The following is a 24,734-nucleotide window of genomic DNA, read 5'->3' as shown; positions in this document are numbered from 1 at the left end:
AGGGCAGACACTCACAAGGAGGAACTTCAGATGGTCACTAAGCATGGTCAAGGGTTTATGAAAAGATGCTCAACTTCTTTAGTAATCAGGGCATGAAAACCACAAAGAGATATACGTTGGATATCCCTTATCCAGAATGCTTGGGACCAAAGTGTTTCAGATTTCAGATTTTTTTAGATTTTGGAGCCACTAGCTACATGTGATTATTAAGCACTTTAAATTTGGCAGAAATAACATTCTCTTATATTCTATAACAACTAAGGAACTGAAATTTTAAATTTAATTGATATTCAAGTAGCCACATGTAGCTGATGGCTACTGTATTGGACAGTGCGTGCAGATTATATATTTTACAAAGTTTTGATGTTTTTCCATTTTGTTTTATGTCACACTATATGGAATATATTTCAAAAGAAAGCTGAAGATTGGCTGATACTGTTTGTATTTCTTTACAAATGTCCAAATTTTGCCAGATTTTTATTGACATGTAACTCTGTCTTCAAAAATCAGGGATACAATGAGGTACCACCTCACAGCAATTCAAATAGCTGTTATCAAAAAACAGAAGATAAAAAATGTTGGTGAGGATGTGGAGAAATTGGAACCCTTGTGCGCTCCTGTTGGAAATGGAAAATGGTTGCAGCTTCTATGAAACAGTGTGGCAGTTCCTCAAAAAAGTTAAAAATTGAATTAACATGTGATTCAGTAGTTCCACTTCTGGGTATATATCCAAAAGAATCAAAAGCAAGATCTCAAAAATGTATTTGTACATGCATGGTTGTAACAGCATTATTCACAGTAGCCAAAGGGTAAAAGCCATCCAAGTATCCGTCAACAGATGGATAAGCAAAACGTGGGAAATATGTACAATGGAATATTATTTGGCCATAAAAAAGAAGGAAATTCTGACACATACTGCATTTATGAAACTTGAAGACATTATGCTTAGTAAAATAAACCAGTTTCAAAAGAATAAGTATGGTACGATTCTTACATGAGGTACCTAGAGTAGTCTGATTCATAGAGACAGAAAATAGAATGGTGATTGTCAAGGACTGGGGTGAAGGAGGATGGGAATTTGTTTAATGAGTATAGAGTTTCAGTTTTGGAAGAAAAAGTTCTGGAGATTAGTGGTGATGGTTGCACAACAGTGTGAATGTACTTAATGTCACTGAACTGTACATTTGGTTAAGATGGTAAATTTTATGTGTATTTTGCCACAATTTTTCAAAGTTAATTTTTAAGAAGTCAGGGAGTATGGGAAAAGATCTTGAAAGATACACGTCTGCCAACCAAACTTAGCCACCACTGGTTTACCTTTGAGATGTGGCAGTTGGGTAAGCAAAAGTGATTGGGGATGGGTGTGTGAAGTAGTCACTTTATATCCTTCTCTAATATTTGAAGTTTTTTAAAAACTATTAGAATTTTTGAAATATGGGAAAAGGAAAAAATGAAGTGTTCCAAAGAGACATCTGATGAGAGAATCTTTGGTGGTTATCTCCCAGGAGGTAGTAGTAAAGGTGACTTTCATTTTTTTCTTTATAGTTTTTATAGTTGAGTTTCTCTTTTGATGAGGTGACTTACAATTATAAAATAAAGTATCTCTATTGAGGGCTATAAAGCAGAAATATAAGGGTTCTGTTCTCTACTACCTAAAAATTAAAACATTTTCTAAACCCTTTTCAAAGTTCCTTTTTTTTGTTTGTTTTGTTTTGAGACAGATTCTTGCTCTGTTGCCCAGGCTGGAGTGCAGTGGCATGATCTTGGCTCACTGCAACCTTTGCCTCCCGGGCTCAAGCGATTCCCCTGCTTCAGCCTCTCGAGTAGCTGGGATTACAGGCACATCCCACCACACCCAACTAATTTTTATTTTTTTTGTAATTTCAGTAGAGACAGCGTTTCACCATGTTGGTCAGGCTGGTCTCGACATCCTAACCTTATGCCCACCTCGGCTTCCCAAGGTGCTGGGATTACAAGTGTGAGCCACCGTGCCTGGCTGGCCCACATTCTACCTTTCATAGATAAATAGCCTTGATGATTTTTAGAATTTTTTCATTGATTCATTCAACCATTTCTATTATGCCACACATACACAGTAAAAATATACCTTTCAAATTTTGGATTAAATGCTTTGGAATGTCATATCACTCTTATTTATTGAAGTAAAACATTATTTGGGGGCATAGGTATTTCTTATGTTAAATAAACTTACAGATTTCAGGTCTAGAAGGAGATAATTACAGACAAAATATTTAAGTCATTTTAAAATTTGAGTACATTAAACATTTCCAGTACTTACTCAAAGCTTGTTATTATAACCTCCTTTTGAGGCATGTTACCTGTAGAGGCAAAGAAAGCAAGCCATGTACATTTGTAAGATTATGCAAGAATATGTGCCAAAATTTTGTTTAGTGTTCAAACATCTTTCTGTTTTCTTAGAAAGAACAGAAGCCACAATAGACAGGAAATTCCCAAAGCAAGATAGTGCTATAAATTTTGAAAGTGCTAAATAAAATGCATAATATCTTCATCTCCATCAGTGCATGTAGTCTAGTTCATTCCTTTTTAGTGCTGTGCACCATTTCATTGTATAAATATACCACAATTTATTTTGCTATCGATAGACTTTTGTCTTTTTTCCAATTATTGACTATTACAACAATCCTGCCAATGAACATGTACACGTCTCCTGCTGCATATTGGTAAGATTTCTTTAGAATGTATACCTAGGATTGGAATTGCTAGAATATGTGTTTTCATCCTTTCCAAGTAATACCAAAGTAGTTGGACCAGGCCAGTGCGGTGGCTCACATCTGTAATCCTAGCACTTTGGGAGGTAGAGATGGGCAAATCACTTGAGTCTAGGAGTTCTTCGATACCAGCCCAGGCAAAATGGTGAAACCTCATCTTTACTAAAATTGTAAAAACTGAGGTGGGAGAATCACCTGAGCTTGGGAAGGTCAAGGCTATGGTGAGCCCTAATCACACCACTGCTTTCTACTCTCGATGACAGAATAAGACCCCGTCTCAAAAAAAAAATACAAAAAGCAGTTGGACCAATTTCCACTCCTAAAGGAATATATATGACTTGAAACTGCTCTGCACCCCACAAACACTTAAATTGTAAGTTACTATCATTGCTGATTATGGGTGGTAGATATCTTCTCTCAGTTGGCATCAGCCAAAATTCTTAATTAGACTAAACAGACTTCATAGTAAATGTTAAGTGATATGATAAAGAAATTCTATCTAAATGCAGTGAGTCAGCCAGGCACAGTGGCTCATCATGCCTTTAATCCCAGCACTTTGGGAGGCCAAGGCAGGTGGATCACTTGAGGTCAGGAGTTTGATACCAGCCTGACTAACATGGTGAAACCACCTTCTCTACTGAAAATACAAAATTAGCTGGACGTGGTAGCACACACCTATAATCTCAGCTACTGGGGAGGCTGAGGCAGGAGAACTGCTTGAACCTGGGAGGCAGAGTTTGCAGTGAAATAAGATGGCGTCATTGCACTCCAGCCTGGGCAGCAAGAGCAAAACTCCCTATCAAAAAGTAATAATAACAATAATAAATAAATGCAATGTGTAATAATATGCTAAAAACAATGTTTATCAGTGTAATTTTCCCATTGACCAAGACTGTATATTTTTACTTGTTTTCACCCTCTTAATAGAAATAGCGAGTGAAGAGGAATCTCCAGTACCTCTGTACTGTCATCTAAACAGTGAAAGCTCCATTCCAGAAGAATTAGGCAGCCCTGCTATTGAATATGTACCATCTGAGTCTATAGGACAGGAGCAGCCAGGGAGTCCAGATCGCAGTATTCTAACTGAAGAAATGGTTTGTTCACAGGAACTAGAATCTTCTACCTCTCCTAGTAAACATGTAAGTTATGTATATTTATATCTTAAAGATTCTCTAGAAAAAAAACTGCCTGAAAGTTATATTATTAACAGTTATATTATTGCTATTAATGACATTATTAACCATCACCGTACTTGTAACATACAGGATATAACATTGGAATAGAAATAAAGCTTTTCATTTACTTCTGTAGATTTACTAATATATGAGTGATGGCATTAATGGAGGTTATAAAATCATATGCTATCAAGTCTGTTAATATTGAGGGAATAGGAACTTCTGAAGTATGAAAAACAATTTGTAGGAACAACACAGGTTCTTTCTGAAATTTGTTTTTTCATATAACAAAAACAATAAGATCTTGAAACACAAGAGTACCTTTACTGTAACTGAATTAATAACTTCTGTATAAGTCATAGAATAAAAATAATGGTTTAATCTCTTAAAGGCAGGTCTGAAATAGTTACTGATTTTAATTAAAATATTGGCCATTATTAGGCTAAGAAGATTTTCTACATTGTCCTTAACTGTGTACTTTGTAGAAGAAAACTAGCTGGCAAAAACTCAAGATAGAAACTTAACTGTTTTTGTTAAATATAGCAAATAATTAGCAAAACAATATTAAATATTTAGTATACACAGACATTGTTAAAGCCTTTTTATGTTTTTTTAAAAAAAATCTACCCAAATTCAGAATGGAATATCCTTTGTTAGAATCTTCTATTTTTATTGTGGATGGAAAGAATTAATTTCATTTCCCCTGTTGAAAAGTCAGTCAGATTCGTATGTGTTACAGCACCTAGAAGATCTAGAAGAAAAACATTTTTTATTCAATGAAGATCCTACTTAATATTATGTTAAAAAATATTCCAGTGTCCTTGTGCACATTCTTGAAATCAGCATTTTTAGGTTATTAAAGGCTTTTAATAATGATCATGTTAGTGGTTTCTTATTTATTATATGATAATATTAGGCTTGTATAGATAATTTACTTGTAGCATTATCTATTATCCTGTAAATTTCTACCTTTTGGCATTTACAACCAAACTGCATTTAAACAATCTTACAAGTTTATTAGTTCTTATAAATTGATTAGATTCATTATTGATCAGGCTCAGAATAGCCAAGAACTGATTGACTATTAAAAATTAGAGCTTTTTTCACTAGAAAATAAATCAAGGAAGTCTAAACTAGTATGTCCTAAAGTGGTTTTTATAACAAAAGCTAATATTTATTGAGTGTTTACTTACCAAGTGTTTACCAAGTGCCTTACATGGATTATCTCATTTATCCCTCACAAGAATCCTATTAAGTAGATACTGTTCTAATCCCCAAGTGTGGAAACTTACCCAAAGTCACAGGGATAGGAAGTGATAGTAGCTAGAAATCAAATCAGGCATCTCGCTTCCACCTGATGTCAGGGTAGAAATTTTGTCTTTTGTTCTCTTGTGGGCAAACTTCTTATGCTCTATTTTCTTCTTCCCTTCCTCTCTCCCCCTCTCCTTTCCATAAAAAGTAGTACATACTTTGTATTTTTTAAATTAAAAGAATGTGGCAGTAAATATCACTGACCTGATAATCACTTCTAATTTATTGTAAACCTTGTTAAAAGCATGCTCTTTTATAATTTGTCTTCAAAAAAAAATTGAGGTCTTATCTCTTATATAATTTGTAACCATTTAAAAAAAATTAGCTTTCCCAGGTTGAATAATTTGTAAAGTTTTTTCACTTATGTCTAACAGTTATTTTAAATTCTTTGTAAATATTACCTTTAAATGGCTAGTATCTCAAATTTTAAATAGAATTCTATAATTACATCACAAAATAGTTCTCATTTGGTTTTCTGTTTGAACAGTCACTTTCCAAAAGCTGTACATCTATGTCAAAGCAGGAGTCTAGCAAAGGAAGTCATAGGACTGAAGGACAGTGTCGCCTGCCTATGAAGTCCCATCAGCACTGTTACAGTTGGTCAGATGAGTCATTATCTATGACACAGTCAGGTAAGACTAATACTGAGCAGTTTGTATTTGTGTTGTATTTGAACAGCCTCTGCTCTAAAAGGCTTCAAGGAGTTTGTCGACCTTAAGAAGCATATGTAGGCAGACAATGGTGGGCTTATGTAAGATTGTGAGGAAGATTAATATCATATCGAGTATTGTCATATTGAATATATTGAGTTAAACATATTAAACAGTGTATTGCTTTTTTTTTTTTTTTTTTCTGAAACAGAGTCTTTGACTCTGTTACCCAGGCTGGAGAGCAGTGGTGCAATCTTGGCTCACTGCAACCTCCACCTCCCAGAGTCAAGTGATTGTTCTGCCTCAGCCTCCCGAAAAGCTGGGATTACAGGTGCCCACCACCACACCTAGCTAATTTTTGAATTTTTTTTTTTTTTTTTAGTAGAGATGGGGTTTCACCATGTTGGCCAGGCTGGTCTCAAACTTCTGACCTCAGGTGGTCTACCCATCTTGGCCTCCCAAAGTGCTGGGATTACAGGTGTGAGCCACTGCACCCTTCCCAGTGTATTGCTTTTTGAACTCATTTTTAGTTTTGAGAGTATTTGAGAGTATTTAGTAAAGAGAATGTGAAAAATGTTTTTTGTTTGTTTGTTTTTGTCATTGATCCTGTGCTATACCCTTTTGTTTTCCATGTGTCAGACAATTGTAAATCATGGAATATTTCCACACCCATATTTATAGCTCTCCTTTCTTTTTTGAGTTAACCATATAGTATTTCAAAGAGTAGATGTGCCATAATTTAACTATTTCCTTAGTGATGGCCATTTAGATTTTCTCAAATATTTCACAATTGCAAATAATGATACAATAAACATCTTTATGTAAATATTTACACAGATGTATATATGCAGTCATATATCACTTAATATCCAGGCTATGCTCTGAGAAATGTGTCATTAAGCAATTTCATCATTGTGTGAACTTCATAGAATGACAAACCTAGATTGTGGATTCTTACTGTACTCTCAGGCCATATGGTATAGCCTCTTGTTCCTAGGCTGTAATACCTGTACAGTATTACTACACCGATGACTGTAGGCAATTTAAGTATTTGTATATCTAAACATAGAAAAGGTGTAGTAAAAATATAATATTATAATCTTGGGACCACTATCATATATATGTAGTCTGCTGCGTAGTCTGTCATTGATTAAACTGTCATATGTGGTACATAATTCTATGCCTGTGTGTGATATCACATATCCTTTATATGTGTGTTTATCATATAAATGATGAAAACTCTTTTTGTATATTTAACTATGAAATAGATTCTTAGGAGTAGAATCACTGAGTCAGAACAGTTGAAGAATATCTCATATTTCTCTGTGGAAAGTTATTGATGTTTTTATATATTTGCTTTTATGTACATTGGTAAAAAATTACTTCCAGGAGAATAACATGTCAGTAGACATAAACTTAAATACTTGAAAACATGGGTTCTTATCCTGGATCTGTTACTTACTGGTGACTTTCTTCAAGTTTCTTTGCCAATACTAGATTATCTTTTTCATTTGTTAGCAGTGGAATAATGTTTCAACCATCCTTGCATGAGTTATGCACCAAGGATTAATGATAACATTTGTAAGATACTGTTTTATTGGTGGAGCTTGTGTAAGTAAGAATGAATAGTTTTAGAAAAGTAGCTCTGAGGTTTCTGAACTACAGATTCACTACCTATTCAAGATGACATCATTTATATTCAGTATTTGTGGAAGTGGTAGATATTAATGTAGTGGAGTTATAATACCTTTACTTAAGTGATGGAGAGTTTATCAACCAAGATAATATAATCAGTGTGTGTCAAATAATCAGACACTAATTTTTAAAAATCAGGATATTCTAACAGGTTATTTTATTTTGAGACAGCTTCTAGCCTTGTCACCCAAGCTAGAATGCAGCGGCATGCTCTCAGCTCACTGCAGCCTCCACCTCCTAGGCTTAAATGATTCTCCCACCTCAGCCTTCTAAGTAGCCAGGACTACAGGCGCATGCTGCCACACTTGGCTAATTTTTCATTTTTTGTAGAGATGGGGTTTTGCCATGCTGCCCAGGGTGGTCTCAAACTCCTGACCTCAAGCAGTCTGCCACCCTTGGCCTCCCAAAATACTGGCATGAGCCAGTGCACCAGGCCCACATTTGGTTCCTTTAGTACTTAAAAACATAAACATTTTCCAAGGTCTTTTATCTAAAAACTCCATGTTTTTCATCAGCTTCTATTAAATCATCAACCATAGATGGTAAAGATATTTTTAGTAGAAAACCATTGCTAGCATATACACTTTTAAAAAAATATTAATTTAAAATAGTTATTTTAGGGGCAAAATTGAAACTAAGCCTGTGAGAATGTAGTGATCTACAAAATCTTATCAAAATTGTAATTTTGGAAGCACATAAATAAATACTGAGCTCTGCCTATGCTAAGGGCTCAGTGTGATGCCACTGCTAATATAAAGCAAGCCTAACTTTCCTAGTGTGTCTTAACTCAGTGTCATAGAAGTGACAGGAACTCAGATTTTATTATTCCTTATTCAGATACGTATACCACACTATTAAAAAGACAGCAATCTTTTTGCATTTAAATAACTTCCATAACTAGCTCTTAATAAATTTAACCTGAAATAACTGATAAAATCCTGGCTTAGGATGTAATGTTAAATTTGAGTCTTAAGATTTGTGTATGATATTATTTCTCTTGTAAGATTATTAAATGTCTCACTCAACATTAGTGTATGGCAGTGACACCATTGTGTGGTTGAGGGAGGTGTGAGGAACAGTAATTTCTATACCATGTAATTTCCATGTGTAATGAAATAAGCAGTATCTGTAAATGATACCTATTTGTTTTCATAGCATGTGTGTGACACATTTTAGTGAAATGTCTTTTTCATAATGTTGCTATGAGTAGATGTCTTGTGGATGTGAACTGTTGGAGAGAAAAGACTTAAGTAGCTTCATTTCAGTTATTTAAAATATTTTGAGAGCTTTCAGACAAAGATTATAGCAGAGTTTTTTTAATATAATTTCTCTCTTTTTAATGTGGTATTAAACCATCAGCTAATGAATCTCGAGCAATTTGACATGGTATAACTCTAGTTTGATTTTAATATGACTTAAAAACTATTAAATTATGTATTATCAACTAAGGGGAAAGACAGTTAAATATGATTATCTTGTTACCAGAAGTAATTTCTTGCAGTATATCCACATTTCATCAGTCTAAACATTTCTTAACTTCCAGCTGCATGTCTTACCAAGACAGCATATCTCCAGATTTATTTATAATTTCAAGTAGTACAATTAGAAAGTAAAAATAAATAGGAGGAATCAAGCCAAAAATAGTGTGTGTGGGAGAATTATAGAAAAGCAGGGATGCATTTTGTAATAAATTTTTTTTCAGAAGTTCATATTTTATCATTTTAATCATTGAATTGGCTTTATTTAAATGGAAAATTACATTATAGCTTTTTATTTGTAGTTACTAAATTAACTTTATGCTTAAGTCAAAATTATAAATAAAAGATTTTTTATCTCTTTCAGAAACTACTTCTGACCAGAGTGACATTGAAGGTAGGATCAGAGCTCTGAAGGATGAGTTGCGGAAAAGAAAATCAGTTGTGAACCAGTTGAAGAAGGAACAGAAAAAAAGGCAAAAGGAAAGACTGAAAGCCCAGGAAGCCAGTCTGATCAAGCAGTTAGAGGTTAGACATAGGAGGAAAGGGGTTTAATGTCAAGGCTAATGTGTATGTGATGCCTAAAATGTTTTTAAAGTGGTTAATAAAGTAATGGATTAGGTTTCCTCATTATTAGTGTGGTACCACATTTTATCCTTTTAAAAAAATCTGAGGGTATCTAAGGACATTCTTGCTTAAAACACTAAATTTTAAATTTAAGTATTAAAATGATAAGTATTAAAATATCAAGGCTACACACAATGGTGTGTTCCTGTAGTCCCCAGCCACTTAGGAGGCTGAGGAAGGAGAATTGCTTTAAGCCAGGAGTTTGAGGCTACAGTGCACCATGATTGCACTTGTGAATAGCCACTGTACTCCAGCCTGGGCAACGTAGCAAGACCCCTACTCTAAAAAATAAATAAATATTAAAATAAAGTATTAAAACTTTTCTTCTAAATAAGAAAGATTAGGCCTTTGAAAGAAAGATTGGTATCTATGCCCTTGTAATCAGAGAACCATTAGATAAATAATTTTAGCTTTTGGAATTGTTACTGCTTCCCTTTTTCCTTCTCTTCCCCCTTTCGCTTTTCCTCCTCCTTCCCTCTTCCCTTCCCCATTCCCTTCCCCTTTTCCTTCTCTTTTTCTTTCCTCCTTTCCTTTCCCCTTTCCCCTTCCCTTTCCCTTTCTCCTTTCCTTCACTTCTTTCACAGAATGGTGTTTCATGCCATACAACTTATTAAATAGTATAACTCTGTACTATTTGGATAACTTCTAAATGATAACTCTTCACGTGGATTTTTCCCCAAGCTGTAGCAGCCTTGCTGATTCTGTCCCAGGCTGGGAACCTGGTTTTGATGTCTTTCTTATTCTGTTTTCTCCTGTCCAGTCACTAGTTCCCATGGATTCTTTGATAAAGTTCCTTATTTGTCCCTGTCCATTCCTACTGCCTCCACTGTCTGCATATTCTCTTAGATGTTCTCCAAGCTAGTTGGGGCCCTTATGACCTCTTGCCTCTACTGTCTGCATAGTCTCTTCGATGTTCTGCCTCACGCTGCATCCCTATTACACACATTCTGCCAGCCTGGCATTCCTAGAACATGACATTCATTGTAGAATCAGACTGAATCTCCTACTCATTGCAAGAATTCCTTCTCATGTCATCACCAGAGAAGGTCATTCAACTTTACGTGAACACTTCCAGTAATAGGAAGTTTCAAACTTTTAAGCTAATTGGTTTCCTCATTAGACTCAAAGTGCTCTAAGGATTAGAAGATCTCTTTGTTGTATTTAGTCAAAATTTCTGTTCTTTTAATTTCCACCCATTGGTCCTTGTTGTGTACTAACAAACACATGCTCCTCCTACCATTATTAACTTAATCATCATATTCACCTGCCTATTTATATACCAGGAGCTCAGCTAATTATATATATTTTTCATTTAATCCTCACGACAAGGTATGGTTATTATTATCTCTTTTACAGATAGGGAAACTGAGTTTCAGTGAGATTAATGATTTATGCAGGGATACACAGCTCATAAATGACAAAACTAGGATTTTAATCTAGCTCTAATTTTAAATTCTGTGCCTTTACCATTGTATTGTCTTCCACACAGAAAATAGGCCTGTTAATAGATGTGGAGAAAATAAAACTTCTAAACAGGTACATAATACAGAGATGGAATAGGGATTGTAACTTGTACAATGGTTCGAGTAGGAAAACAGATTAAGATACAAAGACCATACTGAGGAGTTCATGCTGGAAAGTAGTGGAAACAAAATTTAAAAACAAAGATTATATTCAAGACCTTAGAAATCAAATTGTTGAGTTTGGATTTCATCCTATATCTCAAGTAATGAGGTGTCACTAAAGTAACTATTGGAGATAAAGTACTATTAGAATGAATAGTATTGCTGGAAAATGTTCCTTAATAGCTATGTCAGTCAGAAAAGAGACCTCTAGAGAAATGCCATACGATCTATCTCTTCCAGTATTCTACTTAATGGCTTAAACAAAGACAAAAGAAAATTCTGTATTTAACTTTTCAAATTATAGTATATGAGATAAAAATATATAATGCATAGCAGTTCATATAAAAAGTCTATTGGATTTTATTTGATCATAGATTTAATAAATGGACTGCACTCCTATATGTAGAGCTTTCAGATCTTAGTATTCATAGTCCTCATGTATACCTACCAAGCTAGAACACCTAGCTGTGGTGTAGGAGTAGAACACCTAGCTATCCTGTAATACCAGGAGTTACTTTAACAAAATGTTGACAATTCAGTTGAAGATAGCATGGATGAAGAGAGTCGTAAAATTAGTGATTTCAGCCCAGATGTTAGGGATCTGTAGCAGTTGACAAGCATCCATCCATCCATATTAGTTCATTCTATAAATATTTATTGATAGGCCACTTTGAACCAGGCATTGTGAATAGCACATTGTATACCAGACATACGGTGTTGAACAAAACACTAGTCTCAAATAGTGAGAGCTGTAAAAGTAAGGACTTCAGCTCAGAAAACTAGGGAACATAGTTTTACAAATTATAAAATTATAAATATAGTTTTCATACAAATTATAATTATAAATTAGTAAAGTTTTATTTCAGAATGGGTAATAACCAAGAAACATTTTTTTTTAAATTCTCCGCTATCATACTGTCAACCATACCTTTCTCTTTTCATAATTTGTATCCTTAAGTACTTAGCCCATAAGAGACTGCCATTGAAACTCAGAGCAGAATGGCTAACTTCTTAAGAATACCATGAAAGTAGTAGTGTACCCTTTAGAGAATAATAATATAATCAGTTAAAGAAGTTTTTAATGTGGCAAGGTATGAATTATTGCTTCGTAGTATTAAACTTCTATAGATTTGGAATGTCGTTTCTTAATTGATACTGGGATTACAATTATGTATCTTGCTTATATATAGACTATTTTGAGATGGATATACAGATTAACTATAGTGCTCTGGGGAATGATGTTGCGGGGGACAGGAAGGGAGATTTTTATATTATATCTTCTTTACTGATTATTTTACCTTAAAATACACTATTTTATAATTTAAAATGGGTTTTAAAAATTCTGCCTAGTGACTCCTCTCATTTTTCTAAACTTAGTCATATGATGAATTTATTAAGAAAACTGAAGCCGAGCTTAGCCGAGATTTGGAAACATCACCAACAGCCAAGCCTCAGATTAAAACACTCTCCTCAGCTTCTGAAAAACCTAAGATCAAACCCCTCACACCACTACACAGGTAGAAATTTTTGATGACTTGTCTATATCCTGCCTTGTTTGAGAAAAGAATAAGAAAATATTCTCAATAGAAGCTATCTTTTAAGTAACTGAAATTATAGAAGTAAAAATATTTTATATTTTTAGTGTCAGTAAATTAAAATGTTCATGTATTACAATTAAAAGTTATATTTATAAAATACTGATTTTAAAGTACATTTTTAATCCTGCAGTCTGATGGGTACAATGAAAATGGTACTTTCTAATATTGCTCGTAGTGGCATAAGCTGATGTGAACCTTTGAAAAAACAATTTTGCTTTGTTTCAGAAGTCAAAAGTCTGTAACCTTTGACCCAGTAATCCTACTCCCGGAAGTCTAGCTTGAGAAAATATGGGGTACTGAAAATCTCTATTTGCATGAATATATTTATCATAACATTCTTTATAGTCACAAAACATTGGAAACAATTTTTATGTCCAAAAATGGATGAATAGCTCAGTTAATGATGGTTCTATGCAGGCGATAGAATATTATGCAGTCAGTAAGCAAATAGAGAAGATACCAAGTTAAAACATTAGAATATGCAATGTATATTAGGAAGTCAGGTTATAATATTTAAACTAAGTTTTGAACAAAAAGTCAAGGTTAGACAAATCAGTCCAATTGAGACATAGAGGTCATTTCAGAGGGAAGTTTATTCATGAATGACTAAAAGTAAAAAAAACAGGCATATCATAGAAGTTGAACACAATAGGATATTGCTGGAGTTAGCAGAAGGAAAAATAAATAAAAGCCAAATTGTGGAAAAACCTTGTACTCATTTATTCTTAGTAGTTTGTATTTTACCTTTTAGAAAATGTAGAGCCTTTGAAGGTTTGTTTAAAAAGATTTGGGGACTTTTTTGTTAGAGAGGTAATGCGGGCTCATTACAGTTAATTTAGCATTACCTGAGTTTGAATCCTGGCTCCAGTTCTAGCTGGTTCTGTAACTTTGGGCAAGTTTTTTAACCCCCTCTGTGCTTGAGTTTTTTAAATAGGGGTTTCTACCCTATTAAACAGGAGTAATAATAATACCGGATTAATACACTTGTTATGAGGGTTAAAAGACTTAACAGGGCCTAGGACACAGTAAGCATTGTGTATTAACTGCTGCTATTATTATTGCTGTTATTATTTCTGGGGAAGTAGTAAAAAGAAAAAAGCTAAAGGCATACCATACCCAACTATCCCAAAATAGCAAACGTCAACAATTAGATAAATATGTTTCCTTCTAGGATCTTTTATGCTTAGATTTTGTGTGTGTTTTTGTTACATATACACTTCGCATTATACTATATACATTTTAATTTCTACATAATATGCTATTAAATGGCTTTGTAATATTCTTAAGCTACTGAAGGCTTTTAACCACAATCATATTTGTGTTTACAGAGATTTTTCTGACCACAGTATAGAGGAAAAATAGAAAAGAGTAAGCTTAGAAGCAGGAAGAAAAATAGTCTAAGCCAGGCCTCCCGTAAGCAGTAGTAAGAATAGAAAATAGGAGACGTATTTTAGAATAGTGAAGGATTAAAAAGTAGACTTGAGCCAGGCGTGGTGGCTTATGCCTATAATCCCAACACTTTGGGAGGCCGAGGCAGGTGGATCATGAGGTCAGGAGTTCGAGATCAGCCTGACAAACATGGTGAAACTGTCTCTACTAAAAATACAAAAATTAGCCGGGCGTGGTGGTGCGCGCCTATAATCCCAGTTACTTGGGAGGCTGAGGCAGGAGAATCACTTGAACCTGGAAGGTGGAGGCTGCAGTGAGCTGAGATTGCACCACTGCATTCCAGCCTGGTGACAGAGCAAGATTCTGTCTCAAAAAAAATAAATAAAAAGAATGTCTGCTTTTTGTTACCAGTTATTATAATAATATATTTCTTTCTGCTCATTAATTTTTACACATCAGATCTGAAACGGCAAAGAATTGGAAATCACTAACAGAGTCAGAACGTTCCAGAGGATCCCTGGAGTCTATTGCTGAACATGTTGGTATGTAACTAGAAAAAATATTTCAGTTGTAGCTACATAGTCTAAGGATTTATGCAAAGGTCTGCAAAATACTGCCTTTACAGCTTTTTTTTATTAAAAAGGGAATTTCTTAAATAGATTTATTTAATATTTTAAAGTTACTTTTATATTTTAAAGTGATTTATTGGCTATGTGAATCCTTTTTTTTAAATTTGTTTTTGTTTTGTTTGAGACAGGGTATCACTCTGTCACCCAAGCTGGAGTACAGTGGCATGATCATAGCTTACTGCAGCCTTGACCTCCTGGGCTCAAGAAATCCTCCCACCTCAGCCTCCCAAGGAGTCAGGACCACAGACACATGCCACCACACCCATTTCATCTTTTTCATTTTTTAAAGAGATGGGGGTCTCACCATTGTTGTCCAGGCTGGACTGGAACTCTCTGGCTCAAGCAGTCCTCTACCTAGCCAGGTTGAACTTTACCAGCATTTCAGCCAAAGTGCTGAGATTACAGTCATGAGCTACCACACCCAACTGAATCAGTCTTTATTGTCCAAAATTTATGAGAAAAACTGAAGCATGAAGATTAAATAGCTGAGTATATCATCAGCATCTCTAAATTCCCCCAACCAGATTTTTAATCTGGCTATATATGTTTTCAGCCTAACTATTTCTCAGATAAATAATTATATACATTTTCAGTTTAACCAAAAGAAAATTAATTATTGAAAATAAAATGTAGGCTAGGTGCAGCAGCTCATGCATGTAATCCCCGCACTTTGGGAGGCTGAAGTGGGCAGATCACTTGAGCTCATGAGTTTGAGACCAGCCTGGGCAATATGATGAAACTCAATCTATACAAAAATTAGCTGGGCATGGTGATACGCACCTGTAGTCCCAGCTATTTGTGGGGCTGAGGCTAGAAGATTGCTTATACCCAAGAAGTTGAGTCTAGAGTGAGTTGTGATCAGCCATTGCATTCCAGCTTGGGTGACAAAGTGAAGCACTGTCTCAAAAAATAAAATAAAATGCAATTCAGTGAGGAAATAAAACTAAGGCACAAAGAAACATCAGTGACAAAATAGAGATTTGGCCAACCCTCCTAAGTACCTGGGATTATAGACTCAAGCACAGTGTCTTGCACCTATAATCCCAGGTACTTAGGAGGCTGAGGCTAAGGATCGCTTGAGCCCGGGTTCAAGGCTACAGGGAGCTATGACCACTACACTCCAGCTTAGGTGACAGAACAAGATGCTTACTCTTACAAAAAAAAAAAAGAAAGGAAAAAAAGAGATTTGAATTCAAAACTTTAATTCTTGGTTTGTTAGCTCATTATATTGTACTTTGTTCATATTTTGCAAGTTTAGCTCTTAAAGTGCTATATTTGCAGAAATAGTTGATCTATTTTCTTTTTAATTCAAGAGCTTAGATGAAGCTCCTGGGAAAATGTATTCTTTTAGAAGCATATATGGAAGTCTGTTTGTCCTTCACAAAAATGTTTGTAATAATCATCATACAATTCTGTTTTTGCATGATTTGAGGATGAATGTGCAAAGCACTGGCTTCATCAACTTAGATCCATTTTTCTTCGCTTTATAAGTTAAGATAACACTTAAGAAATTATTCCAGACTTTAGAATGTTTAGTAATTTTTAATGTTCTATTTATTGTTGATACAGGTGATATTTTCTTAAAAGAAAAACTTAACTATAAGGTAGCCACAACAGGTCATATTTATTAACCAGAGGGTTTTGGGTTTTTTTTTTCCATGAAAATTTGGCTTTTCTGTAAACTTTGATTCACTAAATTGAAAGATTGTGATTAAATAATTCTGATATGATGATTTCTTTTTCTTTAAGATGCTTCACTGTCAGTGTCTGAGAGATCAATATCAGAAAGATCTTTATCTGCATATGCAAAGAGAGTAAATGAATGGGACAGTCGAGCAGAAGATTTTCAGACCCCATCTGCAGTTCTCAGATCATCAAGGAAAATCAGGGAGGAATCTGGAGAGTCTCTAGAAAATGTACCTTCATTACATCTTCTCAAAGAATTAAATGCCACTAGTAGAATTCTTGGTGTGTCAGATGGCAAGGTTGAAGAATCTGGTAAAAAATCAGAAATACAAGAAGTAGAGTATACAAAATTGAAGGAGAGTAAGATTGAAGATACTTGTTCTAAACAAGGTAAATCTGATGTCTTACTGAAATTAGACCTAGAACAGGGAGACGCATCTGAAATTCTTTCAAAGAAAGATCTTCCTTTAGATTCTGAAAATGTTCAGAAAGACCTAATTGGATTAGCCATTGAAAATCTCCAAAAACATGAGAAAATGTTGAAAGAGAGACAGTCAGATCAAGATATGAATCATAGTCCAAACATCCAATCAGAAAAAGACATTCAAAAGAACACAAAGGAAAATGATTTGTCTTGGTCAGAACATCTTTTTGCTCCTAAAGAGATACCATACTCTGAAGATTTTGAAATGTCTTCTTTCAAGAAAGAAATTTCAGCTGAATTATACAAAGATGATTTTGAGGCCTCATCTTTGCTGTCACTCAGGAAAGACTCTCAGTCTTGCAGAGATAAGTCACAGCCAATGAAGAGCTCTAGAAGTGGAGCCACTAGCTTTGGTAGTAATGATGAAATCAGTGAGTGCCTAAGTGAGAAAAGCCTTTCTGTCCACAGCAGTGTTCACTCTGAAAGGATGTTGGAACTCAAGTCCCCTACTGAGCTTATGAAAAATAAGGAGCGCAGTGATGTGGAGCATGAACAGCAAGTTACTGAATCTCCTTCCTTGGCCTCAGTTCCTACTGCAGATGAGTTATTGGATTTCCACATTGGTGATAGGGTGTTGATTGGAAATGTTCAGCCAGGAATTCTTCGATTCAAAGGTGAGACTAGTTTTGCTAAAGGATTTTGGGCCGGAGTGGAGTTAGATAAACCTGAAGGAAATAACAATGGAACATATGATGGCATTGCATATTTTGAGTGCAAAGAAAAGCATGGTATTTTTGCTCCTCCTCAAAAAATATCTCACATTCCAGAAAACTTTGATGACTATGTAGACATTAATGAAGATGAAGACTCTTATTCAGATGAACAGTATCAATACTATAATGAAGAGCAAAATGATACAGAGGGTCCAAAAGACAGAGAAAAGGATATAAGTGAATATTTTTATGAGAAATCCCTACCTAGTGTGAATGATATAGAAACCTCAGTTAATAGAAATAGAAGCCTTAAAATAGAAACAGGCGATGTACAGGACATTTCTGGGGTACTTGAAGCCTATGTTCACCAGCAGTCTTCAGCGAATTCACTGATTTCTTCAAAGGAAAACAAAGACCTCGTTTCTGATGCCACAGGAAAGGTTTCTATGGCTGCAGAAGATGATACTTTAGACAATAGCTTTTCTGAAGAACTGCAGAAGCAACAGCAGTTTACAGAAAAAGAAGACAACCTATATGCTGAAGTTTCAGAAAAGCCTTCTACACCACTTCTGGATCTTTTAACAAGAGAAAAAAACCAACTGGAAGCCCAACTGAAGTCATCACTAAATGAGGAAAAAAAGTCAAAGGAACAACTGGAAACAGTCAGCTTACTGACAGACAGTTTACTAAAAGTCTTTGTAAAGGACACAGTCAATCAACTACAACAAATTAAAAAAAATAGGGATGAGAAAATCCAGCTTAGCAATCAAGAGCTTCTTGGTGATGACCAAAAGGAAGTACCACCCCAAGACCTATCCCAAAATGTTGAGGAACAGTCACCAAGTGTTACAAGTTGCTTCTTAAGGTCTGAATTGGAAGATGAAAAAGAAGAGATTTCCTCTCCAGATATGTGTCCCAGACCGGTGAGTATTTTGTCTAGAAAGAGTGTCATTGTACCTTTTGACACCTTTAACAAGGCATCTTACGTTGCCTATATAGTACATTTTAATTCTGTGACTCCTAATAGGTTTTTTTTCTCCCTTGATGTGTTGTTTATTAGAGAAGGATCACTATACTAGTTTTTAAAGGCCTTGTAGCTGTTTTTCTGGCTGAAGTGTAATTGTCCTCTATTATGTCATGAGTAGTCACTGTAGGGTTGTCACAAGCACTGGCAGATTTTAGGGAACTGAACCATCCATTTAAACTGCTGACAACCTCTGTACTGTCCACAGATTACATCTCCTTCCAGATTCACTGAACAACTTCGTTCCATGGAGCTTTCCAGCAGTTCACCACCCAATTCTTTTTTACCTGTAAAATTGTTTACATATCTACTCAGTCATGGTTGCCCTGCAGAGGTTAGCAGTTGTGATGTTAATTCTGGTAAAATGAAATACATCCACTATGACATGCACTCAGACCATCAGTTTGTTTAGGTTGCCCATGGACAGTTGAGCAAAAGTAATGACTTTGAGTAACTTGAGTCAGATAGTGACCAGGTGAGAAATTTTATATCCCATTTCCATATCCCGTAGGCAGACAGTTCTTTAGAAACAGAATGAGGGAGAGGCCCAATCAATAAACATTTTATAAGACTTCAATTATATATAGGTTTATATAAGTAGAATTGAGAGAACAGCATAAATTTGTCTTAAATTGTTTATTAGTAGCCACCATATTGTTTTTCTGCTTACTTACAGAGAAATATTAAATATATAAATAATACATTTACTCTGTATTTTAAAAATGATCTGAGGTCCCTAAATGGTGTTCTGTTTGAACGGTTCCATTTCTATAGGAGAGCCCAGTATTTGGTGCCAGTGGGCAGGAAGAACTTGCTAAGAGACTTGCTGAACTTGAGCTCAGCCGGGAGTTCCTGAGCACATTAGGAGATGATCAAGACTGGTTTGATGAAGACTTTGGTTTGAGCTCATCTCACAAGATCCAAAAAAATAAGGCAGAAGAAACCATTGTACCTCTAATGGCAGAACCTAAGAGAGAACCTCAGCAGCCATGTGAAACGTTACTGGCAGTCCCCCATACTGCAGAGGAAGTAGAGATTCTTGTACATAATGCAGCAGAAGAACTTTGGAAGTGGAAAGAATTAGGCCATGATCTTCATAGCATCAGTATTCCTACAAAACTTCTTGGCTGTGCCAGTAAAGGTCTTGATATAGAAAGCACTAGTAAAAGGGTCTACAAACAGGTAGGTAAAAGGATAATTTTAGTTTTTAAACTTTTCTCCCATTGTCTGAAATTTGGATTCTTAGCCATTTTGTGTTTTGTCTTTTTTTCTCTATCAAGGCGGTTTTTGATTTAACAAAAGAGATTTTTGAGGAAATATTTGCTGAGGATCCCAACTTAAATCAGCCTATCTGGATGAAGCCATGTAGAATCAACTCTAGTTATTTCCGACGAGTGAAAAATCCAAATAACCTTGATGAAATCAAGGTAAACTGCAGACTATAAAGTGTCTTCTTTCTTGACTTGTCATTCATTTACACAAATCTATAAATGTTGTAAAAGCAGGTGTTCTTCTGTATTATTAACCTTTGTGTCTTCAGGACCATTCCATAGCAGGATATTTAATAAAGATTTGTTGATTCACTGAATCCATGAACAATGGAGGGATTAGAGTGAAAGGGAACCCTGAATCCTCAAGTTTGTGCAAAAAAAAAAAAATGACTTTTACCATTTTCTATATATACATAATTATAATATTTAAGAAAGATCAGGAAATACCCAAGGAGATAAATTTTTGCAACTCATAGGAGTTTAAGGTAAGTTTCTGGGGCTTGTAGAGATAGGTATAATGTTCTAAAAGTACATATGAAAACATGTCATGTATATGTGTTTTCAGTATGCCAGCCCTGGACAGGTGTTACTTTTCTGTCTTTGACTTTGGAGGTTTCAAATTGGTAATGTGGTTTTGACCTATGTAGGATAGTAATATGATACATAAATATATTTATTTTGTTATCTAAGAAACCTTTGAAAACCTTTGCCCAGAAGCTGCTAGGAGTGTGAACCTTAAAGTCACATTGGTAGCAGTCTGCTCTGCCTAGTCGCATGTTTCTTTATAAGAAAGGTTATATTTCCAGAGCAGTGATTCTCAACCTTTAATGAGCATGTGAATGATCTGACAATCTTGTTAAAATGGAGAATCTATTTTAGTAGGTCTGGAGTAGGACCTGAAATTCTGCATTTCTAGCAAGCTCTCAAGTCATGCTGGTCCTGCTGGTCCCAGGACCATGCTGAATAGCAAAGCTTTAAAGTTGTATTTCTCAGACTTACTTGATCACAGAAAGTATTTAAAAATATTTTATACTGATAGAACAGCAACAGATATTTATGAGATGGGATGTATGCTTACCTCAGGGGTTGGCAAATGGTGGCCCATGAGCCAGATCCAGCCCCCTGTATGTTTTTATAAATAAAGTTTTGTTGGACCACAGTCATACCCATTTGTTTACATGTTATCTATGGCTGCTTTTTGCTACAGCAGTAGAATTGAGTAGTTGTGACAAAGACCATGTGGCCCACAAATCCTAAAATATTCACAGTCTGGTCCTTTACAGAAAAAGTTTGCCAGCCCCTGGCTTAAAGTAAGTAGCTCTTTAAAAACACACTTGTATACTCCATTCCTTCTACCCTTCCACAATTAATAAATGTCTGAACACATGTATGTGTGTCTGTGAACAGGTAGGGAGTGATGGAATTTGCGGGCACATTGGTACTTTGAGAATCTTTCCAGGTGATTCTGATTCATAAATGTGTCCCTTACCCTGTTAAGAGCACTATTTTTTAGTAGAACAACCATAAAAAGTAATAAAATAAATTAGTAATAGCAATAAATTGAAGTAAGACAAGATACATAATATATACCAACAATCAAACTACCTGCATACAATAAATGCTACCCACTAATTTTAATATTGACATGGCATTTTATAAAGTTTTTAAGGGTGCTAGTTCAAATATTGTTGGTAATAAAATTATTATCCTTTTCATACTGAAGTGTTGATTAATATTTTTAATTTAACATATTTGAATTTTGGTGCTTCAAAATGAACTATCCCAGATGCAGTCTTTTGCATTTCTCACATTATGTTGTCCCAAAAATCTCTATGAGATTTTTCCAATTCAGAGATTTATTTTATGCTTTCTTTAGTAGTGTTGCCAGCTTGGGGTTAGCTAATGGTGGTTCGTAAGTAAAGGGAGCTCTAAAGTGATTTTTCTTTGCAGAATTAATCAATGGGTTTTACTTTGTTGTTGTTTTTAGACAAGATCTCACTTTGTCACCTAGACTGGAGTGCAATGGTGCAGTCTCAGTCCACTGCAGCCTGGATCTCCTGGGCTCAATCAATCCTCCTACCTCACCTTCCTGAGTAGCCAGAACTACAGACTTGTACCACCATGCCCAGCTAACTTTGTACATTTTTTTGTAGAGATGAGGCCTCTCACCATGTTGCCCAGCCTGGTCTTGAACTCCTGGGCTCAAGTGATCCTCCTGACTTGGCTTCCCAAAGTGCTGGGATTACAGGCGTGAGTCACTGTACCCAGCCAGGTTTCACTTTTATATGTTGTGTAAGTGAATAAAGTCTCAGCATTTGGAATGCTTTTCCCTTCAAATTGCTACATGGAACTGTAAGCAGAAGAAATTTGTATGATAATTTTGTTGTAAATATATTCTTAGCATGAATCCGATTACTGCATTGTAAACACGTGAATCTCAGAAATTCTGTTGTTTGTGTTTCATGTATTTTTCTTGTTTCTACAGAGCTTCATCGCAAGTGAAGTACTTAAGTTATTCAGTCTTAAAAAGGAGCCAAACCACAAAACAGATTGGCAGAAAATGATGAAATTTGGAAGAAAGAAAAGAGACCGAGTGGATCATATCCTGGTCAGTCTGTACAACCAAACTGTTTTTAGTTTGACCATATCTTTTAAATCTAACTACACTTTTAAAGTGTAGTAACTTTTAAAGTGTAGTTAGATTCTAAAAGGAAAAGGGATATAATCTTAAGTCTATGGTATTAAAATCTTAAAGCCTTTACTTGCTGTGTTTCTACCCCTCAGTTTTGTAAATTGTTTTCTTTTGTACTCAGTAGATGAACATTTAATCTGTTTGGAGCATTTTATGTAGAAGGTGAGAAATTGAAACTCAAATGGAAGCAAAGTTTAAGCTAGTGAATTGAAAAGAGACCAATGTGGACTCTGGAGCCAGACTGCCTATTTAAATCTCTGTTTTGCCACTTACTTGGTGTGTTATCTTGGACAAGTTTATCTAACATTTTTATGCTTCATTTTCCTATCTGCAAGGTGAAGGTGACAATAATAGTAGTTACCTGTTAAAATTATTAAGAAAATTAAATGAGTATATGTGTAAAGCACTTGGAACAGTTCTTCATATATAACTCAGTAAATACTAGCTGTTACCTCAACATCATCACTGTTATCATTATCCAGAACATTCCCTGGATAGGATTTATTTGGATTTGCAACATATTTCTCTAACATTAGAAAAGTGTTTATCCAAAAAAAAGAAAGAAAAATTCACATTTATATAATGAAAGTATAATACTTAAATTTATTATCTTTCTCAGGTATGTACCTCTCTAGTGTTTCATTTACTCAGTAATAACTATAGCAGTAACATTTGCTTAGTATTTTATAGTTTATCATTCTTTCTTATGCCTCATTTTTTTTTTTCTTTTTTTGGGACACAGTCTTGCCCTGTCACCCTGATTCTCATGCCTTAACCTCCTGAGTAGATGGGATTACAGGCACTTGCCACCATGCCCAGCTAATTTTTGTATTTTTAGTAGAGACAGGGTTTTGCCATGTTGGCCAGGCTGGTCTCGAACTCCTGACCTCAAGTGATTCTCTTGTCTCGGCCTCCCAAAGTGCTGGGATTACAGGCGTGAGCCACCATACCCAGTGTCTTATGCCTTCTTTGATCCTCATAATAATTACATGAGGTAGGAAGGACTAATGTTATTCTTTATTTTACAAATGAGGACATTTAGATGTTAAGTGACTTGCCCAGTAAAATAAGAGACAAGATTTTAATCAACTAATTCTTCATAGATCTTCGCATCTCAAGAAAGTGAATTTGTTTTCATATGTCTATCATGTTTTAAAGTTTGAATTGTTTATAATTTCCAAGCTGTTACTTCCTTTACTTCTTAGGAATTAAAGAAAAAAGCATATTGAGAGACGTTCATCTAATCTATAAGTTACATTGATGGTATCCCCAATAAATCACCTCTGTGTATACATTGAGTCAAAAATTTGCTAATTAAGGACTGATGTTAAAATACTAAGCAAAACAGACATAGACCCACCTTCATAGATTTCCAGTTTGATGGCAGAAATTAGCCATTAATATATCATTATACAAGTGTGTGGCTATAAGTTGAGCACAAAAATGTAGGGTGCTGTTAAAACCACAGGAAGCTGATCTAATGAGGATGGTCAGGGCAGGCTTCTCTGAGGAAGTGACATTTGAGCTTAGATCTTAAAGATGAATAAGCGGAATGATCCAAGATGGCCGATCACTAACAACCCGGGATTGCAGCTCTCAGGGAAGGCGCGGAGAACTAGAGGACACCACACTTTCAGACAAATTCTGGTCGCTCATGGAGCAGAAGATCCCCCAGTGGAGGAAACACACGGGTGGCCAGCGCGACTCTCGTGGCCGGTGCAGCCGTTCCGCCGGCACCTCGGCGCAGCAGCTCTCTGAGCAGAGTAAACAGGTTCGGAGGACCAGCATGGGTCCCCAGCAGGGCACCAGAGCCCGGCGCAGCGGCTGCGACGGCACCTCGGCGCGGCAGCGCTCGGTGCAGAGTAAACGGGACCGGTTCCCCTTCTGACCGAGGTTTGGAGCCCCGGGAAGGCAGAGTCGCCTACTACGGAAACAAGAAGGAAGCCAGACAGGAGAATCCTGGGCAAAAAAGCACCATCAGTTTTAACGCCACTGCTCTG

At 35.6% G+C, this 24,734-nt stretch overlaps 1 protein-coding gene across 37 annotated transcripts in view; it reads left to right on the top strand.

Moving 5' to 3' along the window:
* Positions 1-24,734, top strand: part of CEP350 (centrosomal protein 350) — a 155,825-nt gene that overhangs the window by 115,709 nt on the left and 15,382 nt on the right. For all 37 annotated transcript variants that reach the window (XM_078356183.1, XM_078356184.1, XM_078356181.1 and 34 more), the window contains 9 exons: positions 3,678-3,889; positions 5,724-5,868; positions 9,424-9,584; positions 12,686-12,825; positions 14,755-14,837; positions 16,674-18,670; positions 19,546-19,953; positions 20,052-20,198; positions 22,528-22,650. In XM_078356183.1, the coding sequence (XP_078212309.1) occupies positions 3,678-3,889; positions 5,724-5,868; positions 9,424-9,584; positions 12,686-12,825; positions 14,755-14,837; positions 16,674-18,670; positions 19,546-19,953; positions 20,052-20,198; positions 22,528-22,650 (3,416 nt within the window). The remainder of the gene's footprint in view (positions 1-3,677; positions 3,890-5,723; positions 5,869-9,423; positions 9,585-12,685; positions 12,826-14,754; positions 14,838-16,673; positions 18,671-19,545; positions 19,954-20,051; positions 20,199-22,527; positions 22,651-24,734) is intronic.

The sequence above is a fragment of the Callithrix jacchus genome, chromosome 18, assembly GCF_049354715.1.
Source record: "Callithrix jacchus isolate 240 chromosome 18, calJac240_pri, whole genome shotgun sequence".
NCBI classification, from domain to species: Eukaryota; Metazoa; Chordata; class Mammalia; order Primates; family Cebidae; genus Callithrix; species Callithrix jacchus.
Note: the sequence above shows the minus strand (reverse complement) of the source record. Positions and strands in the feature narration are given on the sequence as shown.